Below are 26,496 nucleotides of genomic sequence, written 5' to 3'. Positions count from 1 at the left end.
TATTCTTCTACTCTGTACCTTTACAGGCATTGATCTTACCTTTGACCACAGATTTCTGCATTCTACTCTTGAAGTCCCCTTAATTTATTGCATGCAGAATGTGCCTAACAGATGCTTGATATCCTAAATTATAATCAGATAAGACGGGATATTAGGGGTCCATGATTCTCTGCTACAATTTTTTTTTTTTCTGCAGGTGCATCTTTCCCACACAAAAAGCACTGATGATGTTCAGGCCAAAATAATTCCAGCCTGATATTTATGACTCCCTCTATCTTCTTCCAATATTTATTTTTCTTTAATTTAAATTTAAAAAAAAAATTTTTGTTTATTTATTTGACACAGAGAGAGAGAGAGAGAGATCACAAGCAGGCAGAGAGAGAGGCAGAGTGAGAGGGGAAGCAGGCTCCCTGCAGGGGAGAGAGCCCGATGCGGGGTTCGATCCCAGGACCCTGAGACCGAGCGGAAGGAAGAGGCTTAAACCACTGAGCCACCCAGGTGCCCCTCTTCTTCCAATATTTAAAAACAACATAAGACCAAAAAACAAAAACAAAAACAAATAAAACAAAACAAAAAAACACTGCTCTTTTTTGGTATAGACTTGTGAATTAATTTTCAGATAATTCTTGAGTCACAAAACTGGAGAATTATTTGATTATTTGTCAGGCTAGAGTCTAGACAAATCTAGTGATACCATGCAGTTCCTTCTCTAGTTCAGACAGTTGCTCCAGCAAGAATGGTGCCCTGGGTGACACGGCAGGGGGAAAGATGCTCTCCCACATAAACAGTCACAATTGGCCAGGGATTTGAAGCACAAGATCAACTCCTGCTTAGACTCATATTTTGCTGATTCTCTCTCCTTTTTCTTATTAACATGAAGACAAACAAAACTGGAAAGGATACTTACAGGAATTGAAACCTGTGCTGACTAGATCATGCTTTTGTCTTTACTATCAACTGTTATCCTTGTAATCATAAACTTAATGAAGCTTGCTTTCTTTTGGACTTTGTAAAGAACACTTGAGAGACTCTTTGCCTCCTTGAGGTCCCCGCCAGGCCTGGAATCCTTCCATCTGCCTAGAGCCAAGTAGGCACCTGGGGCTTCAGACATTGGCCCAGAGCCTTTATCTTGAGGCGTCAGTAACTCCCCCAGGCTCTTCCTCTAGCTCTTCTGTCTGCTACTAGGACTCTCAGCTAATTGTTTTTAATGAGCCTGGGTAGGTAACTATCTTTGCCTATAACTACAAGGAGATCTTACCTTCTCCACTGAGTATTTAGTTTATTGAAAAAAAAAAAAACTGACTTATTAAGATTGTTTTCCATTTTGCGTACGAAGCTCAAAAGAAAGAAAACTGAGAGCCATTTTCCTCTGGGTATCTTCACCAGACACATCATGTATACCTACCTTTAATAGTGATCATAATAACTAATCTTTATTTAGCACTGGGTATAGTTTACACATGTTAACCCATTTACAGTTTATACAGTGGCCCTCACAGTAAGGTCCCTGAGCAGCAGCACAACATTAGTTGGGATTTTGTTACAAATGTAAATTCTCAACCCAATCCCAGATTTATTGGATTAGAAACTTGGCAGGTGGGGCCCTGCAATCTGTCCCTTAAACTCTGTGGGACATTTTGAGACACATTTATTTCTGAGAATTTCTCCTTCACAGACCACATTAAGTAAGAACATTCATACATCCACTTTGCAGAGGGGGAAACTGAGCCTTCTATGGACTAAATAATTTATCAGAGTCATAGAATTTCTAGCTGCCAAACTTCAAAGACTGATATAATCTAAGGGGGAAAAAAAAGAAAACGAAATGATAGTTAAAGACTAAATGAATAAAAGGTAGTTAATAGATTTCTTCCCCCCAGTCATTATACCTTGCTAAAATAATTCAATATATTCACACACACACAAAAAATCTAATGCTCTACTGCATGTTAAAGTTGAGATATTAACTCTAATTTCTCCAAATTTAATGTAGGTGTCTCCAAAACCTAACTGGTGTGTGTATATATATATATATACACACACACATATATCAGGAATACACTTATAAGTCAAATTTCCCACAAACTGCTGAGGGCTTTAACAATAAGATTAATTTAATAGCAGTGTATGTAGAAGAATTAATTTTAACCAGATTATCCTTCCTTTGATGATCAGCTGCTGAACCTCATCCCATTACAAATGCAACCAGTTTGTAGGAGACCGCAAACATCTGCTCTCCCCTAGAAAGTGTCCACATGAATATTAATCCTGAAGACTACATGTCGACTCCCTGTCCATGTGATGTGTTTAAATGCCACATGTGTAAATGTGTGAAAGTATTTACTCCTTGAAGAGGCTAGGCCCCATGTTGGGAAGTTCTCTGAAACATCTCGGCAAATTCTAACATTAAGAAGGGGAAACAGATGGGCATCATCGTGGAACTTTCACAGACTCATGTGGAGCCAGAGGGCTGGAGGGAAGCCTACTGATTCTGGTAAAGACCAGCTGTTGCTTTCACAATGCTGATTGGCCAGTTGTTCCTTCTTCCCTTTTCCGTAGAGCTTCATCCAGAGATAAGAGAATCTAAGGTCAACAAAAATTGCACAGGACAAAACCATGGGGATGATTCATAGGAAGTATCAAGTTTTGAGGGGGCCTGGTCTGTTTTAAGCTGGATCCCTAGTGAATCTTAGGTTTTATTGCCAGGTACTTTTTATTACAATCCACAGGGCAGCCCATAAACCAAGGATTCCAAGCAGGGAAGTATAGAGGAATCGATGCAAAGGGCCTGGAAGTTTCTAGATACATCCCTGCTATGGATGGGGAGAATCATTATAATAATGTTAAGTGCTATTTTCAAGGTCATACAAGCAACCTGTGGTGCAGCTGAAGTCTGACGCTAATCAAAAGCCTCTGCATTTCCCTCCCTCCTTGTTTCTATTGGTCTGGATATAGTGTTTTCTCACTTTTGCACTGGTGGTCTCCATTAAGTCAGAGGCAAAATTCTAACTGGAGGCTAACTTCTGAACTGAGTTTTTTGTTATGACCAGCTATGAAATAAATATTTACAATAAAAGCTTATATGTATATGAGAGAGAGCCAAGGAGAGAACTATTAACAAAATCTTGAAAAATATTTTTTAAAGATTTTATTTTTTTATTTGACAGAGCAAGAGAGAGATCACAAGTAAAGGGAGGCAGAGAGAGGGGGAAGCAGTCTTCCTGCTGAGCAGAGAGCCCGATGTGGGGCTTGATCCCAGGACCCTGAGATCATGACCTGAGCCGAAGGCAGAAGCTTAATCCACTGAGCCACCCAGGTGCCCCATTGAAAAATATTTTTAATAATTCTTTATGTGTGGTCTTTGTCATTTAACAACCCCCCCAAGAAAAGTCCCATGAAAACAAAGTAATTAACACAAAATGACTTACTTTCTTGATCTGTAGCTAATGAAGATATGGGCGTTCTAGTAGTTCACAATATCTAGCCAGCCTTGCTCTCCAGGTTTATCTCATAGAACTGACCAGGGAATCTTGTATCTAAATTTATTAATTCTGTATATCTCAGATCCATCTTACACATCTTCTTTCAAGACTTTGTTTGTATTTTGTACATCTTCCTTTCATATTTTGCTTACAACACTTATCCTGCTATGAATATTCCTTCCTTCCTATGACTTTCGCTTCCCCCCTTCCTACATTTGTTGGGTTTGTATTAGGTGCACAGCCTTCTGTAGTTGCTGGGAAGCCAATGTAACTTGAACACGGTCCCTGTCCTCTGGTCTCCTATTTGCCCCTTGCACTCTCTACTCACCAGTACACGTCTCCCAGCTTCATGCTCCTGGAGGGCCACCGGTGCTGCTTGTCCACCCAGACTCTGTCTCAGTGCCATTTACCTTCTCTCTGATGGCTCTGCACATACATGGAAGGGGTTAACCACACCTGAAGGCCTCTTTTTATGCCCAACACTAGCACACTGTCTGGCGTATAATGGGAGTTTAAAAGATATATGTTGATGGTCATGAGATTCTCACTTTCAGATTGCTTTCTGAAATTAGTAGGCTTAAAATACTATATCAAGGAGTGATCAATACTCAGGATATTTTAGACTAAATTGGTAAAATAAATGTATATGAATCATAAATATCAGAGAACATCTCCCAGAGTTCAGAAGTCACTCAAGGATGAAATTAGGGGACTAATGAGCTAAATGTATAATCCATTGTTTCAATTGACCTCTGTGTGAGAAAAGTGTTGAGTAACATATGCAAGTGCTTTATATTAAGATAGATTCCATAAAGTCACAGGAAGTTATAGATCATATTATCATACATGCCAAAGGATTCTAAAATAAAAAGAAAGATTCCTGATGTATTTGGGAAGAGGCAACATGATTTTCAGAAAAGAAAACTGTAAGCTGATTATCAATAACATACAGTATATTCAGAGGGGAGTGATGGGCTAGTGAGGGGGATGGAATTTACCAGGTATTACTGGCCAGGAGTGAGCAGGCCTACTGGCATGGAAATTGCATCAGTGAAGGAAAAGAATCAAAGCCTCTATCATTGTTAAAAGATTTGAAAGACCATTCTGTAGGGGAGGAGGCAGACACTTTCATGACTTGTTGCATGAACAAACAACTGGTTTTCAATGCGTAAACGCTTAAGGGAGACAGATTTTGACTTTGTATAAGTCAGCCTCTCCCAACTCTGTTCTGATGATCTGTTTAGTGAATCATCAACAGAAGACTTAGGCCAGAAAGCTAGTACTAAACCTCATTCTGAGCACACCACTGACTACAGAGCCACCAGCAGGAAGAATCTGAAACTCATAATGTGTTAGGGATACCTTAAAGATATAATGTGTTAGAGATACCTCCTGGGTATTGCCTTGTCCATGAAGCTTCCCCCCGAGGTTCACAGTGCTGGTTCAGCCCAGATGCGACTTGGATTTTCACTTAGCAGGTGATTTCCCCACTGGGCCAGAATGTACCCTGAACCAGTTTGCACTAGCTGTTTGTCTGAGACAATTGGGTCTTGGGCACTTGGGTGATTCAGTCAGTTAAGTGGCTGTCTTGGTTTAGGTCATGATCCCAGGGTCCTGGGATCGAGTCCCACACTGGGCTCCCTATTTGGCAGAGAGCCTGTTTTCCCTCTCCCTCTCCCTCTGCCCACCACTCACCTTGCTTGTGCTTTTTCTGTTAAATGAATAAATAAAATGTTTTTAAAAAGAATACTGGACCTTAATTCTTAAGCCATCAACCACTGCCTAATCTGGTGATTTAGGTGCTTAGGCTTTATAGAAAAACAGAGTCGGGTTTGCATCTTGGTCCATCACTTTACTACTTCTGTGGTTTGGATCAGGTTCCTTGGCCCTTCTAAATCTCAACTTTAACCCTTAAAATAGAAACAATTCATTAGGCTTATTTAGAAGGTATTGGACAATATCATCAGTAATCTTAACCAGGTACCTATTCATTTTTGAGTGCTGAATAGATTAGCTCCTTCATTGCATTAGGCCTCCTGAAATATAGACCCCAAAGGAATCAACCGTGTGAACATATTCTGAAATGCCATTATTTCATTTGTAGTTGCCATCCCTGAAAAGTTCCTTGTTTTAGTCATGACCTCAACTCTTTAAGCTTCTGGTCTCCCCCAGTTGTCTATATCACTGTGGTCCTTGCATCCCCTGTAAGGGAACTTTCCCATATTATGGCATGAGGACTGATTTGACCATTTCAAAATATATGACCTGCATAGAGCACAGGCTGGTTGTGAATGCCTAACTAAATGAGGCTAGGAATAAGTGAGAAAACATGTAGGTAAAATAGCTCACTAATATCTTCACAATCAATACTGAGGGATCCACCAACAACGGATACTTGTTTAAAACCAGTACCTAAGAGGGGTTCATTAGATTCTCTCTGGAAAAGATCAGTAGGATAAGTTTTTTTTTCTACAAAGATGAATAGAGCTTTAACATTGATAATAGGATTAAACTTGGAAAAAATAGGCAAATGATTAGAAGAAAGAGAAATTTGAAAAATCTGGGATTCTTATAGATTGATTCTAGTTCTATTTTCTGTCATCATCATAAATAAAACATAGTAGGAGAAGTGTAAAACTTACTGAAGTTTTTAAGTGACATTAAAGTCTGTAAGTGGGAGGGACTTAGAGTTGAATTAAGGAAAGAGTTTGGTGAACACTTTCATATATGTGTAAAGCGGTCAGAAAAGGCAAATATTTTATCCAATATGCCTCAATAAAAATAATTTTATTTATAAACTAAACATGGTCGAGATGGGGGCCTGGAGATCAGGGGTAAGATGACTTTGGGGACTTTGATTTTGTCTTTTTTACACTGTGGCTTTCTGCGGGTGAAGTTTGTGGATGCAAAAAGGTAACAGAATTGTGATATATATCATCTTTTACATCCAAGAAATGTGGTGAAGGGTGGTGGAATCTGGGAGCTAAAGACAATGGAAATTAACTTTGAGATGAGTGAAATGCTCTTTTAGCATGGACTGGCAGAACCTACCTTATGGGTTGAAGATACTTGCACTTACTTCTTGTCCTGTCCTAGTAAGAACTTATTAAATACTTGTGAGTCCATTGGCTGGAATATGCTGGTACGCTTCTGTAGCCGGCATGGGTATGGAAATTGCCATCAGAAAGGATATTGAAAATGAAACGTAATATTATTGAATCATCATATAAGGCTTTTGCACCCATAGCTAATGCACTTGACACAGCTGATTTACCCAGAAACATGGTGGGAGGAGCAAAAGACCTCAAGAAAAAGACAAGTGAAAATTTCCCTGAAATTTTGTAATAGATCAAAAGATGGAGACATTCTCTTAGGTGAGAAGAAGAAAGGATCCAAACTGACTTGTACACAAACATGAGCAATGTGGATAAAGTGATCTAAAAATGGGAGACCATATATTAAAACACAAGCACAAGTGGCTGTCTTTGAAATTTCAGAGCAAAAAAAATCAGAAAAAAAAGGAAAGTGTCAAAACACAAAAAGGGCAACGCGCTTTTAGAACACTTACATGCTGTATGTGGGAAACATAGGCGGACTCATCAGGGTTTGAACACATACAGGAGGGACTCAGAACTGAAGCAGTAATTCATGTGTATATTTGGGACAGTAAGTGTTTCTATAGGCCTATCTTTCCAAATGACTGGTAACGGCAGTCTGGTCTGTGTAGATTTAATTAGAGGTTTCTTTGTTCCAAATATATTTATCCACTTTACCAAACATAGGCAAATGTTGCTGCTCAGAGTAGAATCCTATATTTATATTTTTGTGGCATGTCTCAAGACAACCTGAAAAGGTTTTAAATCTGCTTAGATTCTAAAATCATCACAAGTTTGTCACCGAGACCTTCACACCTGATTATTTAGTGAAGTGGAGAACTCTGGCCTGTTCGTAAATCATGATTCATCTCTAAGCAGCAGCTTGGCGACCTCATTCATGAACATTCCATTTGGTGCCAGATCAGAAAGTCTTCAAATTGAATTTCTAGGGCATGAATATTTGATATCGTACATTGTATAGATAGATATATTTCAGGATTCTTACTCTGAATGAATTTTATAAAATAAAATAAATCTCTGGAGTACTGGTAAGTTGATATCCCAACCATAGCATGTCCTAAGTTGTATTGTTTGCTAACTCAATTTTAAAAAGCATTAAAAACTCCATATCATCCAAAAATTTAAGATTTCAAAAGACCACATGAAAGTATCATTCAGCAGATTCTTACTTCCAAGATACATCATCCTTAATTAATTCAGTACTTGATATTGATGTTTTTAAGTATTGATTTTTTTAAATGAAAAGTTAAATAGAACAATTTAAAGAGTTTTATAAAAATCTCTTGTTTGGGGGCGCCTGGGTGGCTCAGTGGGTTAAGCCTCTGCCTTTGGCTCAGGTCATGATCTCAGGGTCCTGGGATCGAGCCCCACATAGGGCTCTCAGCTCATCAGGGAGCCTGCTTCCCCCTCTCTCTCTGCCTGCCTCTCTGCCTACTTGTGATCTCTCTCTGTCAAATAAATAAATAAAATATTAAAAGAAAAAAAAAATCTCTTGTTTGGCCATTGTTCTCATCTTTTTTATCAGGATTAATTCTGTTAAATCTATAATTTCCCTTCTAATTTTAAAGTTAAAATAAAAATCAAAATGAATAAATAAAATTTCTCAAGATAATCAATTCATCAGCAACATAATAATGAATATTAACCACAAGTCAGATTTTACATACATCTATGAAGTATTTGGTAAAATACTCAGTCTCTGTTTGATGGCCATGAAGTTTCAGTTTTGAGGCCCATCCATTTGCTATAGAAACAGTTTAATATAATTACTGTGTCCTCCCTCATACTTTAGCAACATGTGAATAAAACAAAAGAGCTTAACAGTGGGTCGAAATAAAGTTTACATTTAGAGCAAGAGAAGTAAATCAATTTTGTGAAACTTAAAAACTAATCAAGTGCAATAAAGGAGAAATAGAAAATACAGTTTTGCAATCATGTATATTTAGGAATAAATCTTAGTTCTGTATTTTAGCACCACCAGTATGATCTTGGGTTAGTCTCTGTGAGCCTCAAGTCTCTATATACTATCTACAAGATGCTTAGGAGATAAAGCAATAGTGACTGAAAAGTAAGGGATGAAAAAGACATTCCATGCAAAAGGAAAGCAGAAGAAAGCTGGTGTAGCTATACTCAATCAAACAAAATAGATTTAGAATAAAGACTGTGATAAAAGAAAAAGAGGGCAGTGCATGAGGGTAAAAGACTCAAAAGAAGAAGATATAACAAATATCTATGCATCATGCCTAGGAACACTAAATATACAAAGCAGATATTAATAGAGTTAAAGGTAGAAATTGACAGCAATAAAATAATAGTAGGGGACTTTAATCCTCCACTTACATCAATGGATAGATTATTCAGACAGAAAATCAATAAGGAAACACCAGTCTTAAATGGCACATTAGACCAGAAGGACTTAACAGGTATAGATAGAACATTCCATCCAAAATGAACATGGAATATTCTCCAGGGTATACCACATGTTAAGCCTCAAAAAAACTCAGTAAATTCAAGAAAACTGAAGTCATATCAAACATCTTTTCTGACAACAATGGTATGAAACTAGAAATCAATTTAAGGGGCATCGGAATGGTTCCATTGGTTAAGCAAGCTACTCTCGATTTCAGCTCAGGTTATAATCCCAGGGTCATGGGATCCAGTCTTGAGTCAGTCTCCATGCTCAGCATGGAGTCTGCTTGTTGTCCCTCTCCCTCTGCTCCTCCCCACAATCCCCCACTTGCAAGCTCTCTCAAATAAATAAACAAACAAACAAACAAATAAATAAATAATTTTTTTAAAAAATCAATTACAAGAAGAAAACTAGAAAAGCTACAAATGCATGGAGATTAAACAACATGTTAGTGAACAACTACTGGATCATGAAGGAAATCAAAGGAGGAAAAAAATTTAGAGACAAATGAAAACAGAAATATGACATACCAAAATCTATGGGATGCAGCAACAGCAATTCTAAGAGAGCAGTTCATAGCAATAAGCCCTATCTCAAGAAACAAAGAAATCTCAAATAAAAAAATTCAACTTGACACCTAAAGGAATTAGAAAAAAAGATAAACAAAGTTCAAAATTAGTAGAAAGAGGAAAATGATAAATACCAGAGTGGAAATAAGAGCAATAAAAACAAACAAACAAACAAAAAAAAAAAACCAAAGAAACAAACAAAACCCTCAAAACAGTAGAAAACATCAATGAAACTAGAAACTGGTTCTTTAAGAAGACAAACAAAACTGACAAACCTTTAGCTAGACTCACCACAAAAAGGAAAAAGAGGACTCAAATAGAATGAGAAATGAAGGAGAAGTTACAACTCATACCATAGAAATAAAAGGGACTATAAAAGACAAAAAACAAAACAAAACAAAAACACAAAGAAACAAAAACAAAAACCTACTACCAACAATTGCATGCCAACAAATTGGACAACTAAGTAGAAACAGTTAAATTCCTAGAATTTCATCCAGCACTGAATCATGAAGAAATAGAAAATCTCAACAGATCAGCTACTAATAAGATTAAATCAGCAATCAAAACGTTCCAACAAAGAGAAGTCCAGGACTAGATGCTTCATTGGTTAATTCTACCAAACAGTTAAAGAGTTAATACCTATTCTCAAACTTCCAAAAAAGTAAAGAGGAGGGACTGCTTCCAAACTCACTTTATGAGGCCAGCATTACCCTGATACCAAACCTGGACAATGACAATATAAAAAAGAAAATTACAGACCAATATCCCAATGAACATTGATGCAAAAATCCTCAACAACATATTAGCAAACTGAATATAACAATCCATTAAAAGGGTCATACACCATTATCAAGTAGGATGTATTACAGGGATGCAAGATTCACCATCTACAAATAAATCAATGTGATACACCACATTAACAGAAGTGAAAGCTAGACATCATATGATCATCTCATTAGATGCAGAAAAAGGAGTTGATGAAATTAAACATCCATTAATGAAAAACTCTCAACAAAGAGGTATAGTGGAAAGGAACTTAAACATAATAAAGGTCATATGTGACAAATCCACAGCTAATATCACTTTCAACAGTGTAAAGCTGAAAATTTTTCCTCCTAAGAATGTCCACTCTCCCCATTTTCATTCAACATAGTATTGCAAATCATAGGCATAACAATTATGTGCAAAAATGTGTTGTGATTCTATACACTGATAACAAAGTATGAGAAAGAAAAATAAAAAAAATCCCATTTACAATTGCATCAGAACGAACAAAATACCTAGTAATAAATTTAATGTAAAAAGTGAAAGACTTGTATACTTAAGAAAATAAGAACTTAAAAGAAATTGAAGACAGAAAGAAATAGAAAGATATTTCATGCTTATGGATTTGAAGAATTGTTATTGTTAAAATGTTCAGACTACCCAAGGCAGTCTACAGATTCAGTGAAATCCCTATCAAATTTTCGATGGCATTTTTCATAGAAGCAGAAAAAATAATTCTAAAATTTCTATGGAAACACAAAGACCCCAAATAGCCAAAACAATCTTGAGAAAGAGCAAAGCTGGGGGCATCATGCTTCTTGATTTCAAACCATACTACAAAGTTATAGTAATCAAGAATGGCATAGCATTGGCATAAAAACAGACACATAGATCATTGGGACAAAATAGAGAGCCCAGAGATAAACCCACACATCTATGGTTAACTAATTTATGACCAAAGAGGCAAAATATACGATGGAGAAAGGAGTCTGTCTTCAACAAATGGTGCTGGGAGAACTAGAGAGCTACATGCAAAAGAATGAAACTGGATGACCATCTTATAATATACATACATATTAGTTTAAAATAGATTGAAGGCTTGAGTATGAGACCTGAATCCATAAAAATCCTAGAAGAAAACATGAATTGCAAGTTCTTTGACATCAGTAGTATATATATTCTGGATCAGTGCAACAAAAGCAAAAATAAACAAATGGGGCATTCAACTAAACCTTCTGCACAGCAAAGGAAACCATTAACAAAACCAAAAAGCAACCTACTGAATGGGAGAAGCTATTTGGAAATCATATATCCGATAAAGGGCTAATATCCAAAATATATAGAAAACTCATACAACTCAATGAGAACAATAAAAGCAATTTGATTAAAACATGGGTAGGAAATCTGAATGGACACTTTTCCAAAGAAGACATACAGAAGGCCAACAGGTACATGAAAAGATGATGAACAACATTAATCATCAAGGAAATGCAAATCAATACCACAATAAGCTATCACTTACACTTGTCAGAGTGATTATTACCAAAAAGACAAGAAATCACAAGTTCTGGGGAGGCTGTGGAGAACAAGTAAACCTCATGAACTGTTGCTGAAAATCCAAACTGGTGCAGCCACTATAGAAAACAGCATAGAGATGCCTCAAAAAAAATTAAAAATAGAATTACCATATGGTCCTGCAATATACTACTGGATATCTATCCAAACAAATGAAAATGTTAATTCAAAAAGATATGCACCCCTCTGTTCATTGCAGCATTATTTACAATAGGTAGGTATGTTAACAACCTAAGTGTCCATCAATGGATGAATGGACAAAGATGTTGCACGTGCGTGTGTGCACACACACACACACACACACGGATAATACTCAGCCATAAAGAAGGATGAAATCTTTCCATTTGCAACAACATGGATGGCCCATGAGAGTATTATATTAAGTAGTACACGTCAGTTATAGGAAGACAAATACCACATGCTTACCATGTGGAATTTAAAAAACATAGCAAACAAACAAAATCTTGACTCTTAGGAACTGAGAAAAGATTGGTGTTGCCAGAAGGGAGGGAGTTGGGGTATGGACAAAATGGGTGAGGGAGATCAAAAAGTACAATCTTGCAATTAAGAAATAAATAAGTCGGGGCGCCTGGGTGGCTCAGTGGGTTAAGCCGCTGCCTTCAGCTCGGGTCATGATCTCAGGGTCCTGGGATCGAGTCCCGCATCGGGCTCTCTGCTCAGCGGAGAGCCTGCTTCCCTTCCTCTCTCTCTGCCTGCCTCTCTGCCTTCTTGTGCTCTCTCTGTGTCAAATAAATAAATAAAATCTTTAAAAAAAAAAAAAAAAGAAATAAATAAGTCATAGGGATGTAAAGTACGACTTGGAGAATACAGACAATAATATCCTATGGACAACAGTATTGTATAGTGACAGATGGTAACTAGACTTTTTGTGATAACAATTTTGCAATCTAGGCAAATGTTGAATCATATGTTGTATACCTAAAATGACTATGATATTGCATATCAGTTATACCTTAATAAAAATATTTAGACAAAATAATTCAAAACTTCAATTCATTCTGAAAAACAACCAGTTTTGATTGAAAATGTCAAAGAAAATAAATAACCCCACTCCTATTTGTCCCTCTCAAGTCAAAATAAAACCTTAAAATTGTTCCTCAAAATGGAAGGTGTGCTTATTGTTCATTTCAAACTAAAAGCAAGACAAAAAAAAAAAAAACAATCTGTAAAAATTTATGGAGGATTCAAAATTGATTGAAAAAAAAATGGAATGGTCCCCTGAAGCCCTATTTAAGAAAACTTTTTAAAGTTTTATTTATTGTTACCCTCAATGTGGGCCTCAAACTCACAATGCTGAGATCAAGGGTCATATGCTATTCTGACTGAGCCAGCCAGGTACCCCTTAAAATCCAATTTTTAAAATGTAGAAAATCCATATCCCTTGTAAATATTACAACTTTACAGGAAACCTAGAATAAACATGATAATAATAGTATTCTCAAGATTCAATCTACCATAACTAATCTCAATCCTAACTTCACTATTATTTTCAATTAGCAATATTGATGAGTAGACGATTATCAAATAGCACTGAACGTAAAATAGAAATTTGTTTCCAACCAAAGTAGGGCCAACACAGAAAAACATAGACAACAGTAATTTGAAACCATACTTAGCATTAATTTAAGGGGGGAAACAAGTAGGGAGAATATGAGAAAGACAGATTAGTCTATCAATTGCCACATCTTCACATAGTATGTACATTTAGAAAAAATAAATATTTGGAGATGTTTTTTCCATAAATTGTAAGCAACATAAAGAAACACATTATTTCATTTAGTGCATCAGTTTCTGAAGCCTCCTCCAGATGCCTCTTGCTCAGTGTCTCTGCCTCCCTTTCTAACCTCAGTCTGGGGACAGCCTTTCACTACACCTGAAGGTCAAGAGTTTAGACCTTGGAGTGAAGAGGAAATTTCTTTTTCACAACTTGGAGCACACTGTCCTTCACTTCCTAGGTGATGTTATTTATAAGGACAAAATGATTCTACATTTTGTATTTGTCTTGTCTTTTTAAACCTTTCAATTGTTTTCAAATCTTGAATAGAGGCTGTTGAGCACAATGGCTCTAACGTCAGACTAGACTACAGATTCTCAGGCTGAGATTTTACAAATCGTTCAACGTTGATTGCATTACATAACTGAGCTTGCTGGGTCATTAGGGGGTATATAAAGTGTGTCTGATACATAATGGACAGGTGAGTGAATAAATACATGCTCGACAAATCAATGCAGTCTCATTAACAATCAGACCCTTACAGTATCCTTCTGCTTCTGTTTTTATAGATGAAGAATTGAGACTCAATCATTGAGTTACTCAGGTTACCAGAAGAGGAGGAAAAACATTTTTTTTTTTTTTTTTTTTTTTTTTTTTTTTTGCAACAAGCATCCTAATTTCCCTTGGGACTGGAGCCATGCTGGAAGGAGGACTCGCATACCATCTAATTTTTTCTGAATGGGCACTCCACAGTTATTAAGCTACCCACAATCTGAGTAGAGGAAAATGATAGAAATGCTCACTGGTTACCATTATTATGTCTCAGATTCATTCACTGGAAGAGAAAAGATTTCCTACCCAGATGCTGTCTTCTTGCTTGTACTGTTTCCAGTTGCGTCCTGTGTCACTGAACATCAGGCTGTAACTCGTCACCCAGTCAGAGCTTCCGTATCTTCCCTGCGTGGCCACTGCTGTAATCTCCACTCTGTTTCCCAGGTCCATCTGGAGCCACTGTTGAGCATTGGAATCTGCTGGGGACCAACCGCCAGCTCCTGGAAGAAGATCAGAGAGAGAGTTGTAGTAACATCCCCCATGGCTGCAACTTTCAGCTCTCAAAGAGAATGAAATGGTGTGCCGCTAAGATATCTTTACCCCCCAAAGTGCCCTGCACGTCCTTGCATGGCCTGATTTCCATTCTCCTCTTCCACACTCTTCCCTTTCATGGTTCAAGATTTATCTCGAACCCATGCTGTCCCCTCCATAATTCTTCCTGTCTTTCCTCAGGCATTAGTTTCTATTTTTTGGATTCCTAGTACAATCGGTACTACTTATTTATTTTTATTCTCTTACAACCTTAATCTTATAACATGCTTTCTACCCTTTGCCTGATTGAGAGCTCCTTCCTTCCTTCTTTTCTCCACTCTTTTATCCCTCCCTCTACCAAGGCCCAGATACTTTTGCTGTGGATACAAAGATGAAAGATCATTGACTATATCTTTGACTCTGTCTCACCCATTCAACTGATGTGCTCTGAGCACCTGGAACGTTCTGGATACTGAAGAAACACATGCAAACAAAAATGTGCAATTTGATGTGATAGGAAGCCTTATAAAAGGCAAACACAAGGTACAACAGGAGCACAGAGGATAGAATATCTCTGTAGGTTACAGAAGGGCCTTGAGATAGTGATGACGAGACAGTAGAGCTGAAGCCCGAAGCAAGTATGACCATACTGCAGGCAAAGAAGGTTAAGGAGGGAAAACATTGGAGAGATCAAACAGGGGCAAGGGAACAGCATGCACAAAATCTCAGGGGACATAAGACAGTGTGCCGTGTTTCTGGATCTACACGGGATTCAGTGTACTTGACACACAGGCACATTCTTACATGGGACAAAAGACTCTGTGCCCTAAAAATCCATTATCTGATATACTGGAACTCTGCAAAAGATCAATATTAGCTCCTGCACAGCTGGAAGACTTGTGGCCTCAGTCTTCTCTAATCGTTTCACATGGTAATAATGAAGTCAATAATCATTTTTACTGACTCCAGAGTTAACAAATCTTCCAAATCCTGCGTGGAATCCTGGAAAGGCAGAATGTGTATGCCATGGATGGGGATGAGAAGGAAATGACACTTCTGTGAAGTACCTTGCTCAGGGTATCAGGTTGGTGAGTTAATTAAATTTTCAATTTAGAGGACTTAATCAATAAATCCCTTTTGATTTCAACCTATGTCATTTAAAATCATTTTAGTAATGTCCTCATCTACTTTCTCACAATCTCAGAAGGAATCAATGGGACTTCTTCCTGGTAATCAAGAACTTTTCTGAGCCCTGGCTCCCCGGGTAGACAGCCCATCGTTGATGGAAGCAGACATGTAGGCACAGGACATGGAGGACATGAGGTGAACCCTACTTTAGTCTAGTCATAGGCACATCCTGCAAGTTATGTATTGATTCTCTCCTAATAGCAACTGCTGTTAAGCTTTGGTTTGATTTTTTTTTTTTTTTTTCACTTTCCTGAGAAGACTGAAATGCAGGGAAAGGAAGAGATGGAACATACTCAGCACCTATTGTGGAATGTATTTTATTAAATGTTCTGCAAGACACGGATACAGTGGCAGATATGGCTGATTTCCCTAATATCCATTTCTCTTCTTCTCTGGTGGGTATGAAGCTTAATTTCATTTTCAGCTCTCCATCCTATTATACTTATAGCCACAGAGATACGTTCTCTCTAATCGAGAGGAGTAGGAAGAAGGCATGCCACTTAGAAGCCAACTAGTCTCTTTCCCACTTGTTCTCCCTTCTATGACTGAGGGATGCAGTTGGCACCAAGGCCCAAGCTGATGGCAAAACAACAATATGGAACAAAGTTGGATTCCCATATTGTTACATGAAGGAAAGCATCTGTATACTTGAATGCCTGCCCCAAATAATAATATGAATAAAAACTAAGCATCTATGTTGCTCAAGACATTGTGGATTAGAACTTTTTTGATACTGCAATTCAGCCTACTTTAAAACATACATCATATCCTGTAAGATAAATAGCACAATTGCCAGTATATAGTTCAGGAAGCTGACATCCAGCAAATTTGGTACACCTGACAGTTGGGATTCAAGCATTGCTCTTTGAGACCATAATGTAGTGGAAAAAAAAGAATGTTTCAGAAAAAAAATTTTTTTCAGCAGAAAAAAATAAAAACAAAAAAACAAAAGAAAAAACAAAAACCCAGGAAATCAATAAAGAAGAAAGGCATAGGGAGGAAGCATTTGAGCAGAGATTCTGACATGCCAGACCTGAAAGTACATTTTTGTCTGACAGCTCTGTCTTTACTAATTTGTCCACAATTCCCAGTCCTGACGACCTTCTCTCAACTTCTCACAACTGAGAGGCTTAAGAAGAGCATTTACATTTAAAAAAAAAATTAAAAGTCCAAAACAATTTGAGCCTATTCTTTATTTCCATTCAATTTCTCCTCCTGCCCATTTCATGGGGTCTCTTTCTTCTTAAGTGAAAAAAACAAGTTTGTATAAATTATATATCATGTGTTAAAACATGATCGAAGAGAAATTTGTATGGTGATTTCTTCCGAGTGATGAAACTATGAGTGATTTCATCCTTTTGTGCTTTTTGCCTATAACATATTTTCTATTATCAGTTTGTCTTTCTTACATAAATGGAGACTCACATTATTCATATTTATGTGGTTTATTGCCTAAAGAATACGTACAGCAATTGAATAGCTCATAACAACTTGTGACTTTTTATGTGATCATCACTATTTTTGAAATCAAAATCCTCAGACCTTAACTATTCCTCTTTTATCCTCAATAATCAGCAGCCAGACTTCCTCGTCATGTTTTAGGATTTTTTTTCTTCACTTATTCTAATTATTATAATCCTCATATATGTTAAGAATTTTTGTTAAGAATGGAAGGGAGAAAACAAAATGACAAGGAACTCTCTCTGTCACCACGCAAAACATAAAATCACAGAAGACTGACCGAAAACCAAACCAAACCAAAACAAGACAAAACAAAAGAGAGAGAGTTAATGCTAAGATTTCTTCAAATTTGTCTAAAGAAAATCACATCTCCCTTTTGCCCACAGTAGAATCCGTAGCTTATTAATCACCCTGAAATTAACTGAAATAGTTTTGTTGCTGTTCACCTTCATTAACACATCAAGTTAAAAATGTTCCAAACCCAGAAGCTTCAACCTAAGCTCTTAAAACAGAGGGACACTGTCTGGGTGATAATTGCCAAGAACTCTTTTCCTGCTGTTGAAGATGTTCTCTGCATTACAGCTAATAGACCAGGCATCCAGGGTTGCCATGGTTGCTATGGCAAACATTTTGTTCCTTGCACCAAACAATAAGTTTGTTTTCAAAATGATGACAGAAGCCTAAGATACTATTTGCAGCTACTCTAAACACATACCGTGACCACACTAGCTTTCTGTTTCTGAATTATTCTCTAAATTGGGGGTGTAACATACACACAGATAACTTGTGTCAAAGGTGTAAACTAAGGCAGTGCTCTCTGTAAATGTGGCTGAGGTATAAATGATTATGAATCGCAATTCCCATAGTCCCTGTAGTTTAAATTTAAGAGAATTTAATAAAAAGTTAAGGGAAGATTTTAATTTTAGAGGAAAACTAACTTCACTTTAGATTTTAATATCATCTAGAATTTTCCAATAGTTTTCAAACATGGGATCCTGATTGATTTTCACGTTATATTTTAGCACAGCCCAAGCCCTGAACATTTTTGCCTTATGTGACTTTGAGGAAGAGAGTGGGGCAAGGGTATTACGGACTGAAAGCCAAGAGACCTGGTTCAGGATATTATTCTGCTCCCCAGGTTGGACTGGATGAGAAATTCTCAAAGGGGTTCAACCATCAGAAACACCTTGAGGTGTTTGTGAAGATGATAGTACATATTCTTGGGCCTTCTCCTTGATGACTTATTCCAGGGCCTAAACTGGGAATCTGATTTTTTAGGAAGTTGTTCCTGGCACGCTGAGTGGTTTGGGAAAAACTGGATGAGACCACCTCTACAATTTCAGTTCTAATATTTTACCATTAAGCATTGCTTTATTTAGCTATGTAGTGGTCCAAAATAGCTTAAATCCAACATGCTATCTTTGATGATCAGAAACAATAACAAAAAATAACTACCTGGAATTGCCTCTGGATCTAAAGATGGACACCCTTGTCTCATCTGTCCCCCAAGTCTCCACACCAAACACAGATGTGTAGTTAAACTCACACTTAACAATTGGCAAGGAAATCTGAAAAACTGTGAATTGAGAAATATCCACCTCAGCTCTTACTTGAATAGTTATTTACCCTCCCAGTTAACCCTTTTGCTCCTTCTCATCACACCTATCCTGCACAAACTTGGAGTGTTCATTCATACACACGATTAGCTGACACATGGTCCTCGTTAAGTGCTCAGCACCCCTCCTGTGTACTTGGCACACATGAACTCATTCACCAGTAGATCTTGTGATAGATTATCATTATGCCCATTTTACAGGTGGTGGTACTGAGGCCAGAAAAGTTGGACAGCTTTTCCAAGATCACACAACTAGTAAGTGGCAGAACAGGAGATTCAAAACCACAAAACCAGGACCCAGAGCCCAAACTTAACCACTCGGCAATAATGCCTCCAAACAGGATGGACAGAAAACCTTCCTCCTGCTTCTTTTTCTTTTCTAAAATAGCGATTCTCATGAGACACATAATGCACACTTCAGATTTTGTTTCGAATATCTCACCTGATACCCACAGCAGTCAGCAATATATATTTTTTCCCATTTTATTTATTTTTTTCAGCATAACAGTATTCATTCTTTTTGCACAACACCCAGTGCTCCATGCAAAACGTGCCCTCCCTATTACCCACCACCTGTTCCCCCAACCTCCCACCCCTGACCCTTCAAAACCCTCAGGTTGTTTTTCAGAGTCCATAGTCTCTTATGGTTCGCCTCCCCTCCCCAATGTCCATAGCCCCCTCCCCCTCTCCCAATCCCACCTCCCCCCAGCAACCCCCAGTTTGTTTTGTGAGATTAAGAGTCATTTATGGTTTGTCTCCCTCCCAATCCCAGGGGATAGGAGAAGAATAAATGAAGCAATATATTTTTAATTTCCATTTATGAAAGAATAAAGCAGCCTCGGAGGGTCAACCAGCTAATGGTGGTGAGAGACTGTTCTCCAACCCAGTCCTTCCAATGCTTCATCCCTACCTGAGGTTGCAACAGGGACCAGGGTCTTCAGCCTTAGAAATGATCCTTATGGAGAATTCTAAACAAGGTTTAAACTAGGACAAGAGATTTTCACAATATTTATTCTTCCAATCCAGGAGCATGGAACAATATTGTGAAAATGTCTATGCTACCTAAAGCAATCTACACATTTAATGCAATCCCTATCAAAATACCATCCATTTTTTTCAAAGAAATGGAACAAATAATCCTAAAATTTATATGGAACCAGAAAAGACCTCGAATAGCCAAAGGAATATTGAAGAACAAAGCCAAAGTTGGTGGCATCACAATTCCGGACTTCAAGCTCTATTACAAAGCTGTCATCATCAAGACAGCATGGTACTGGCACAAAAACAGACACATAGATCAGTGGAACAGAATAGAGAGCCCAGAAATCGACCCTCAACTCTATGGTCAACTAATCTTTGACAAAGCAGGAAATAATGTCCAATGGAAAAAAGACAGCCTCTTCAATAAATGGTGCTGGGAAAATTGGACAGCCACATGCAGAAAAATGAAATTGGACCACTTCCTTACACCACACACGAAAATAGACTCCAAGTGGATGAAGGACCTCAATGTGAGAAAGGAATCCATCAGAATCCTTGAGGAGAATGCAGGCAGCAACCTCTTCGACCTCAGCCGTAGCAACATCTTCCTAGGAACAACGGCAAAGGCAAGGGAAGCAAGGGCAAAAATGAACTATTGGGATTTCATCAAGATCAAAAGCTTTTGCACAGCAAAGGAAACAGTTAACAAAACCAAAAGACAACTGACAGAATGGGAGAAGATATTTGCAAACGACATATCAGATAAAGGGCTAGTATCCAAAATCTATAAGGAACTTAGCAAACTCAACACCCAAAGAACAAACAATCCAATCAAGAAATGGGCAGAGGACATGAACAGACATTTCTGCAAAGAAGACATCCAGATGGCCAACAGACACATGAAAAAGTGCTCCACGTCACTCGGCATCAGGGAAATACAAATCAAAACCACAATGAGATATCACCTCACACCAGTCAGAATGGCTAAAATTAACAAGTCAGGAAATGACAGATGCTGGAGAGGATGCAGAGAAAGGGGAACCCTCCTCCACTGTTGGTGGGAATGCAAGCTGGTGCAACCACTCTGGAAAACAGCATGGAGGTTCCTCAAAATGTTGAAAATGGAACTACCCTATGACCCAGCAATTGCACTACTGGGTATTTACCCTAAAGATACAAACGTAGTGATCCGAAGGGGCACGTGTACCCGAATGTTTATAGCAGCAATGTCTACAATAGCCAAACTATGGAAAGAACCTAGATGTCCATCAACAGATGAATGGATAAAGAAGATGTGGTATATATACACAATGGAATACTATGCAGCCATCAAAAGAAATGAAATCTTGCCATTTGCGACGACGTGGATGGAACTAGAGAGTATCATGCTTAGTGAAATAAGTCAATCGGAGAAAGACAACTATCATATGATCTCCCTGGTATGAGGACATGGAGAAGCAACATGGGGGGGTAGGGGGATAGGAGAAGAATCAATGAAACAAGATGGGATTGGGAGGGAGACAAACCATAAATGACTCTTAATCTCACAAAACAAACTGGGGGTTGCTGGGGGGAGGTGGGATTGGGAGAGGGGGAGCGGGCTATGGACATTGGGGAGGGGAGGCGAACCATAAGAGACTATGGACTCTGAAAAACAACCTGAGGGTTTTGAAGGGTCAGGGGTGGGAGGTTGGGGCAACCTGAGGGTTTTGAAGGGTCAGGGGTGGGAGGTTGCGGGAACAGGTGGTGGGTAATGGGGAGGGCACGTTTTGCATGGAGCACTGGGTGTTGTGCAAAAAGAATGAATACTGTTATGCTGAAAAAATAAATAAAATGGAAAAAAAATTAAAAAAAAAAAACTAGGACAAGAGAAATGGATCTTCTGACTCCCAGCAGCAACCTCCTCAGCCCTTTAATACCATGATGCTTATTCCTCACTTCACATGCTAGGGAGGCTCTAAGCATGAAACAGGTAGAAAATGGAGAAATTCCTCAGTTTCTACACTTATTTCCACTTCTCACTCAGAAAAGGAAATGGAAGTCGATTGGTGTCACACACTGGAAATGGGCATAAGACAGATTATACATAGCCCTCTGCTCAGCAAAATTTTACTATTGTTCAAAAAGAGTCCATTTAGTACAAGACCCACAGGAACTAGAATTATCACATACACACGCATACACACAGCATTTTCACACCTACTCTGTTTGAGGCACACAGCCACTTTTAAAAGCCCTAAAATAATTCCTGCAGGGAATAGGTTTCTTAGGCACATGCCTTCCCCCAGATTTACACAAGGCTCTCAAAAGCTACAGGTACATTGTCACCAATGACTAGAAGGTTAGCTTGAAGGTTAGTTGCATCATTAATTATTAAATATTTCATGCCCGTATAAGCAAAGGTTCAAGATTTTTCAGGGACAAAACTACCTAGAGATGGTAATGAGAAAGGCAGACACACTGTTCCATAAATATTTAGTGTTATACCGTACGGGTAAGAGTGATAACATTCACAGACTTGCACACAGCACTCAGGAGGGCTCCTACACCTCCATTTACAGAGATGTTATCATCCATTTACAGCAGGACCTGCGGCTGGACAGGGATTTCTGAGGCTTGTGGGATGTTGTCTGGAAGCCTGGGCATCTTCATCCTTCTGCTCCTGGGCGGGTATGGTAGGACCTGGGCATTTCAGGCCGGCCCAGGCCAGGACTCGCCCACTTCTACCTGCACATTTATTCAGGCACTGAAGAGCCTTTTGAGGATAACGAAAGTGGGAACCTGGCCAAACACCCTGTGGGTTTCAAAACAGATAAAACCTGTAGGAAAACTCCATGTGTGGTGTGCCTGGGTGGCTCAGTAGTTAGGTGTCTGCCTTCAGCTCAGGTCATGGAGCCCCACATCAGACTCCCTGCTCAGTGGAAAGCCTGTTTCTCTCTCTGCCTGCTGCTCCCCCTGCTTGTGCTCTCTCTCTCGCTGTCTCTCTTTGTCAAATAACTAATAAATAAAATCTTAAAACAAAACAAAACAAAAAAAAAAGCTGAAGTGGACCTATTGAGGCCAATTTGCAGAGAAGACCAAAGGAGATTATAAGAGGAGACTCATAAAAGGGAGGGGAGAGTCTGGGTCCGATTCAGATCCAGTCATAACTAAGGCTGCCTCAAGAGTAATGTTGGGGCAACAGTGGCTCTCTGTGTGTGACTTGGCTAGGTTCTCCAGAAGTCAATTATGAAGCATGGATTGGAGTGTCAATAGTTTCTTTGGGAACTGACCCCAGGAAGTTGGGTTAGGCAGATGGAGCTGAGACAGGGAAGGAAGGAGAGCCAATCCTTGGCACATCAGCAAGCGATCCTTCCTGTGGATGACCTTAATCCCATCAGTGCAGGATGTAACTTAGAGTTCTATGACCAGAGTGTGTTATCATAAATCATAAATATAACAACTCAGTCCCATACTGCTTGAAAATAACGGCAGGGAGAGAGAGAGCCCTCAGGTAGAGTAAAGAAGGTGTAGGTGTTGGGGTTGAAAGTGGTAATTTGGGGGGAGATCCTAAGGTATCCTAAGTGTTCTTCTGTGGTCTTGATTAGCTGATGGATTCATCCCCCAACTGTGGATGCAGGCTGACAACTAGAACTGTCTGTCCCCTTCTCCAGAGATTTACCTTTGGCCAAACAGAAGCGTGTTTGCCCAGGAAGCTGTTCCTTCCTGGTACTCATCTCAGCCAGTGACAGACTGCTACAAAGTTCCTAATGTCAATCCCATTGTCTCTTGACATGGTGCAACCTGTGGCCCAGAACCTCCTCCTGGCATTAGAAGGAAGCAAGGTTTCAGTTGAGACCATGTTTCTCGCTAGCTTTCCCCTCTCCTATCCCTCACAACCTGTCTCCAGAAATCACTCCCCCACAAATAATTTGAATCAGAAGTCCCATGACAGGCCAGCTTCTAAGATGTCTTGTACTGGAAGTGGTGAGGTCCATGAGATATGGGCTCCAACAGCCCTTGCTATAGTGTGTACACCTGTACACACACCTATGTGACTGTGTTTATCAGAGAGAGCTGTGTTTTACTCTGAAGGATTCCAGTGCTCATTACTCAGATAGCTGTGGTGTCCTACAGTGAGTACTTCCCTTGTGAAGAGTGTAGCCATTAAGGACCTCATTGATCAAAAAGGTACATCAGGCTGCACATTTCACAGTTCAGAAGTTACACAGGAAGTGAGAGAAATCAGCAGGGGGCATATGGGGCTTGGGAATTTTGGAGGTCAGTCCCAAGGAGGATAGCTCATATTTATGCCCCTTGCAGGCCAAGGATTGATTCACATACACATAAAAACACTCAGGTGAGAAGGTCGTGTATATAAAACGTGAAAAGACTGCAGAACTATGCTGTTCAATGTGGTAGCTACTAACCACATGTAGCTCTTTAAATTTGAATTAGCTTGTCTTTAACTTTCGGTTCTGAAGTAGCCTTAGCCACATTTCTATACCCACGTGTAGCTAGTGGCTACCTTATTAGATAGCACAGCTAAAGAATATTCCATCCTTGTAGAACTTTCTATTGGCTAGTAATGCTCTAGAATTTCTCTTATAAAATGGTGGAAGCTGAGTTCTATTTAATTTGTCAGATCAATACAATTTAACTCTATGCATCGGTACTCAGGCCTGGGGGTGCTTTTAGTGGATTATTTATTCCTCATTTAATGGATACATAATTATTGAATTCTATCCATGAGTAAAGCAATATAAAAGACTGAGGATCAAGAGAAGACACTCTTCCTATTTTTAGGCATATAGAGAAAAAAGTGACACTCCCAAGATTTTTGAAGGGAAAATGGAGCCGTGGAATTGAAAGTCATTTAAACCTGCAAATCTCATATTATTGGCATTATCACTTAAAACTTCTCTCTCCATGAACAGCATACTTTTTGCACAGTTCACATATTACATTTATCTTGGCTTCCTGGGGCAGTTTTATTTGACAGACAGTGCCCAGTCTAAGTCTGGTGCTTGAGTTGAAAGAGTTACTTTCAACTCTGTGACTTTGGGCAAGTAATTTCTCTACTTCTATCAAAATAATATAGTTCAGTTTCCATTCTAGCAAGAGTCAAGGATCAAGATAATATTTGTCTACTCAAAGGTTTTATGACATAAACCCCAAATGGTTAAATACAAGTGTATTTAATTGTTACTTCAAAAGCTTCATTTTGGGTTCCAAAAACTAATTATGGCATCAGTTCAATCCATTAGGAAATTACTCCTTTGGCTGGAATATGTGCTGTGTAACTCTCCAAAATCGTGAGATACAGCTCAAGATAGACACACACACACACACACACACACACACACACACACACAGGAGAGAGAAGAAACCTCATTAATTATTCTCTTACTCCCTATCAGATTATTAGTCTAAAGCCAATGAAGGTAATTCCATCACCCTTGACAGTGATGGGTCCAGGAGTGGACATATGATCAGATTATGGCTAAATGGACCGAGAAAAACTGCTGGTGATGTGAAAGCTGAGTGGTTGGGCAGACTTGGGTTCGGCAAGTGTCTCACAGCTCTACTCCATGGTTCTCAAACCTGAGCATAGCAGAACTAGTTGAGGGGCTTGGAAAAACAGAGGTTCTTAGGTCCCACTGCCAGAGTTCCTGGTCCAGCAGGTCTGGGTTAAGTCCAGACAATCTACATTTTTGTTAACAAGTTCTGAGGTGATATTCAGCATGCCGCTGTTCTGAAGAATTGAATTTGATGGCTTAAAAGCAAGCATTAGGACTCCATGCTTTCTGTTTCCCAAAATGTTGTTGAATCTGGCTGAGATGGGGGTGGGCGTGTTATTAGCTGGAGAAGGATGTGGGCTATGAGGATGGCATTGCTGAACTGAATCCACAAGTCCTGGAGCCTGGTGCTCCCTGAGGATTTCCTTTGATGTAGGGTAATATGTATTCCTTTTTTTTTTTTAAGTAGAATAAAACACAGATACAGAAAAACCTCACAAACCCAATATTTAGCTTAATAAACTACTCCAAAGTGAACACCCTTGTGACTACCATGCTGTTCTAGAAACAAAAGTACGAACACCTCTCAATCTCCATGCACCTAACTTCGATTACTTAATATTTTTTCACATTACTGAGGTTTTTCTTCCAAGCTAGCGAGTTTTCTGTTACTTGCACAAAAAGTTACCCTAACAGAGATATCTCAGGGATAATACGGATTGCTCTGAATATTTTTGTGGAAGGGACTGATTAGAAGCAAGTCCTTAGCAAACAAATGACATGGATTCTCTTATAAAATCTGGACTTTTATCAAACATGTACATTGATTAGCAAAATAAAGTCCAGACGCAAGTAAGTGATTGCATAGACAAGTCTAAGAGAAGTGTAGTTTGAGACTCTCAAAAGGGGCCCCAGGAAAGTCACCAACACAGAATATGGAGCATCCAAACAGGAATCCTGGAGAAAGATGAACTGCTTGTTTATATTTACTCTTGTTTTCTGGTTTCTTGAGGTT

General features: G+C 38.8%; 1 protein-coding gene across 1 annotated transcript in view; it reads right to left on the bottom strand.

Annotated features, from left to right (window-relative positions):
• CNTNAP5 (contactin associated protein family member 5) overlaps positions 1-26,496 on the bottom strand; it is an 848,385-nt gene that overhangs the window by 640,840 nt on the left and 181,049 nt on the right. Inside the window, exon 3 of the mRNA XM_046019554.1 lies at positions 14,514-14,707. Within this exon, the coding sequence (XP_045875510.1) occupies positions 14,514-14,707 (194 nt within the window). The remainder of the gene's footprint in view (positions 1-14,513; positions 14,708-26,496) is intronic.

Source organism: Meles meles, chromosome 9 (genome assembly GCF_922984935.1).
Source record: "Meles meles chromosome 9, mMelMel3.1 paternal haplotype, whole genome shotgun sequence".
Taxonomy (NCBI): domain Eukaryota; kingdom Metazoa; phylum Chordata; class Mammalia; order Carnivora; family Mustelidae; genus Meles; species Meles meles.
Note: the sequence above shows the minus strand (reverse complement) of the source record. Positions and strands in the feature narration are given on the sequence as shown.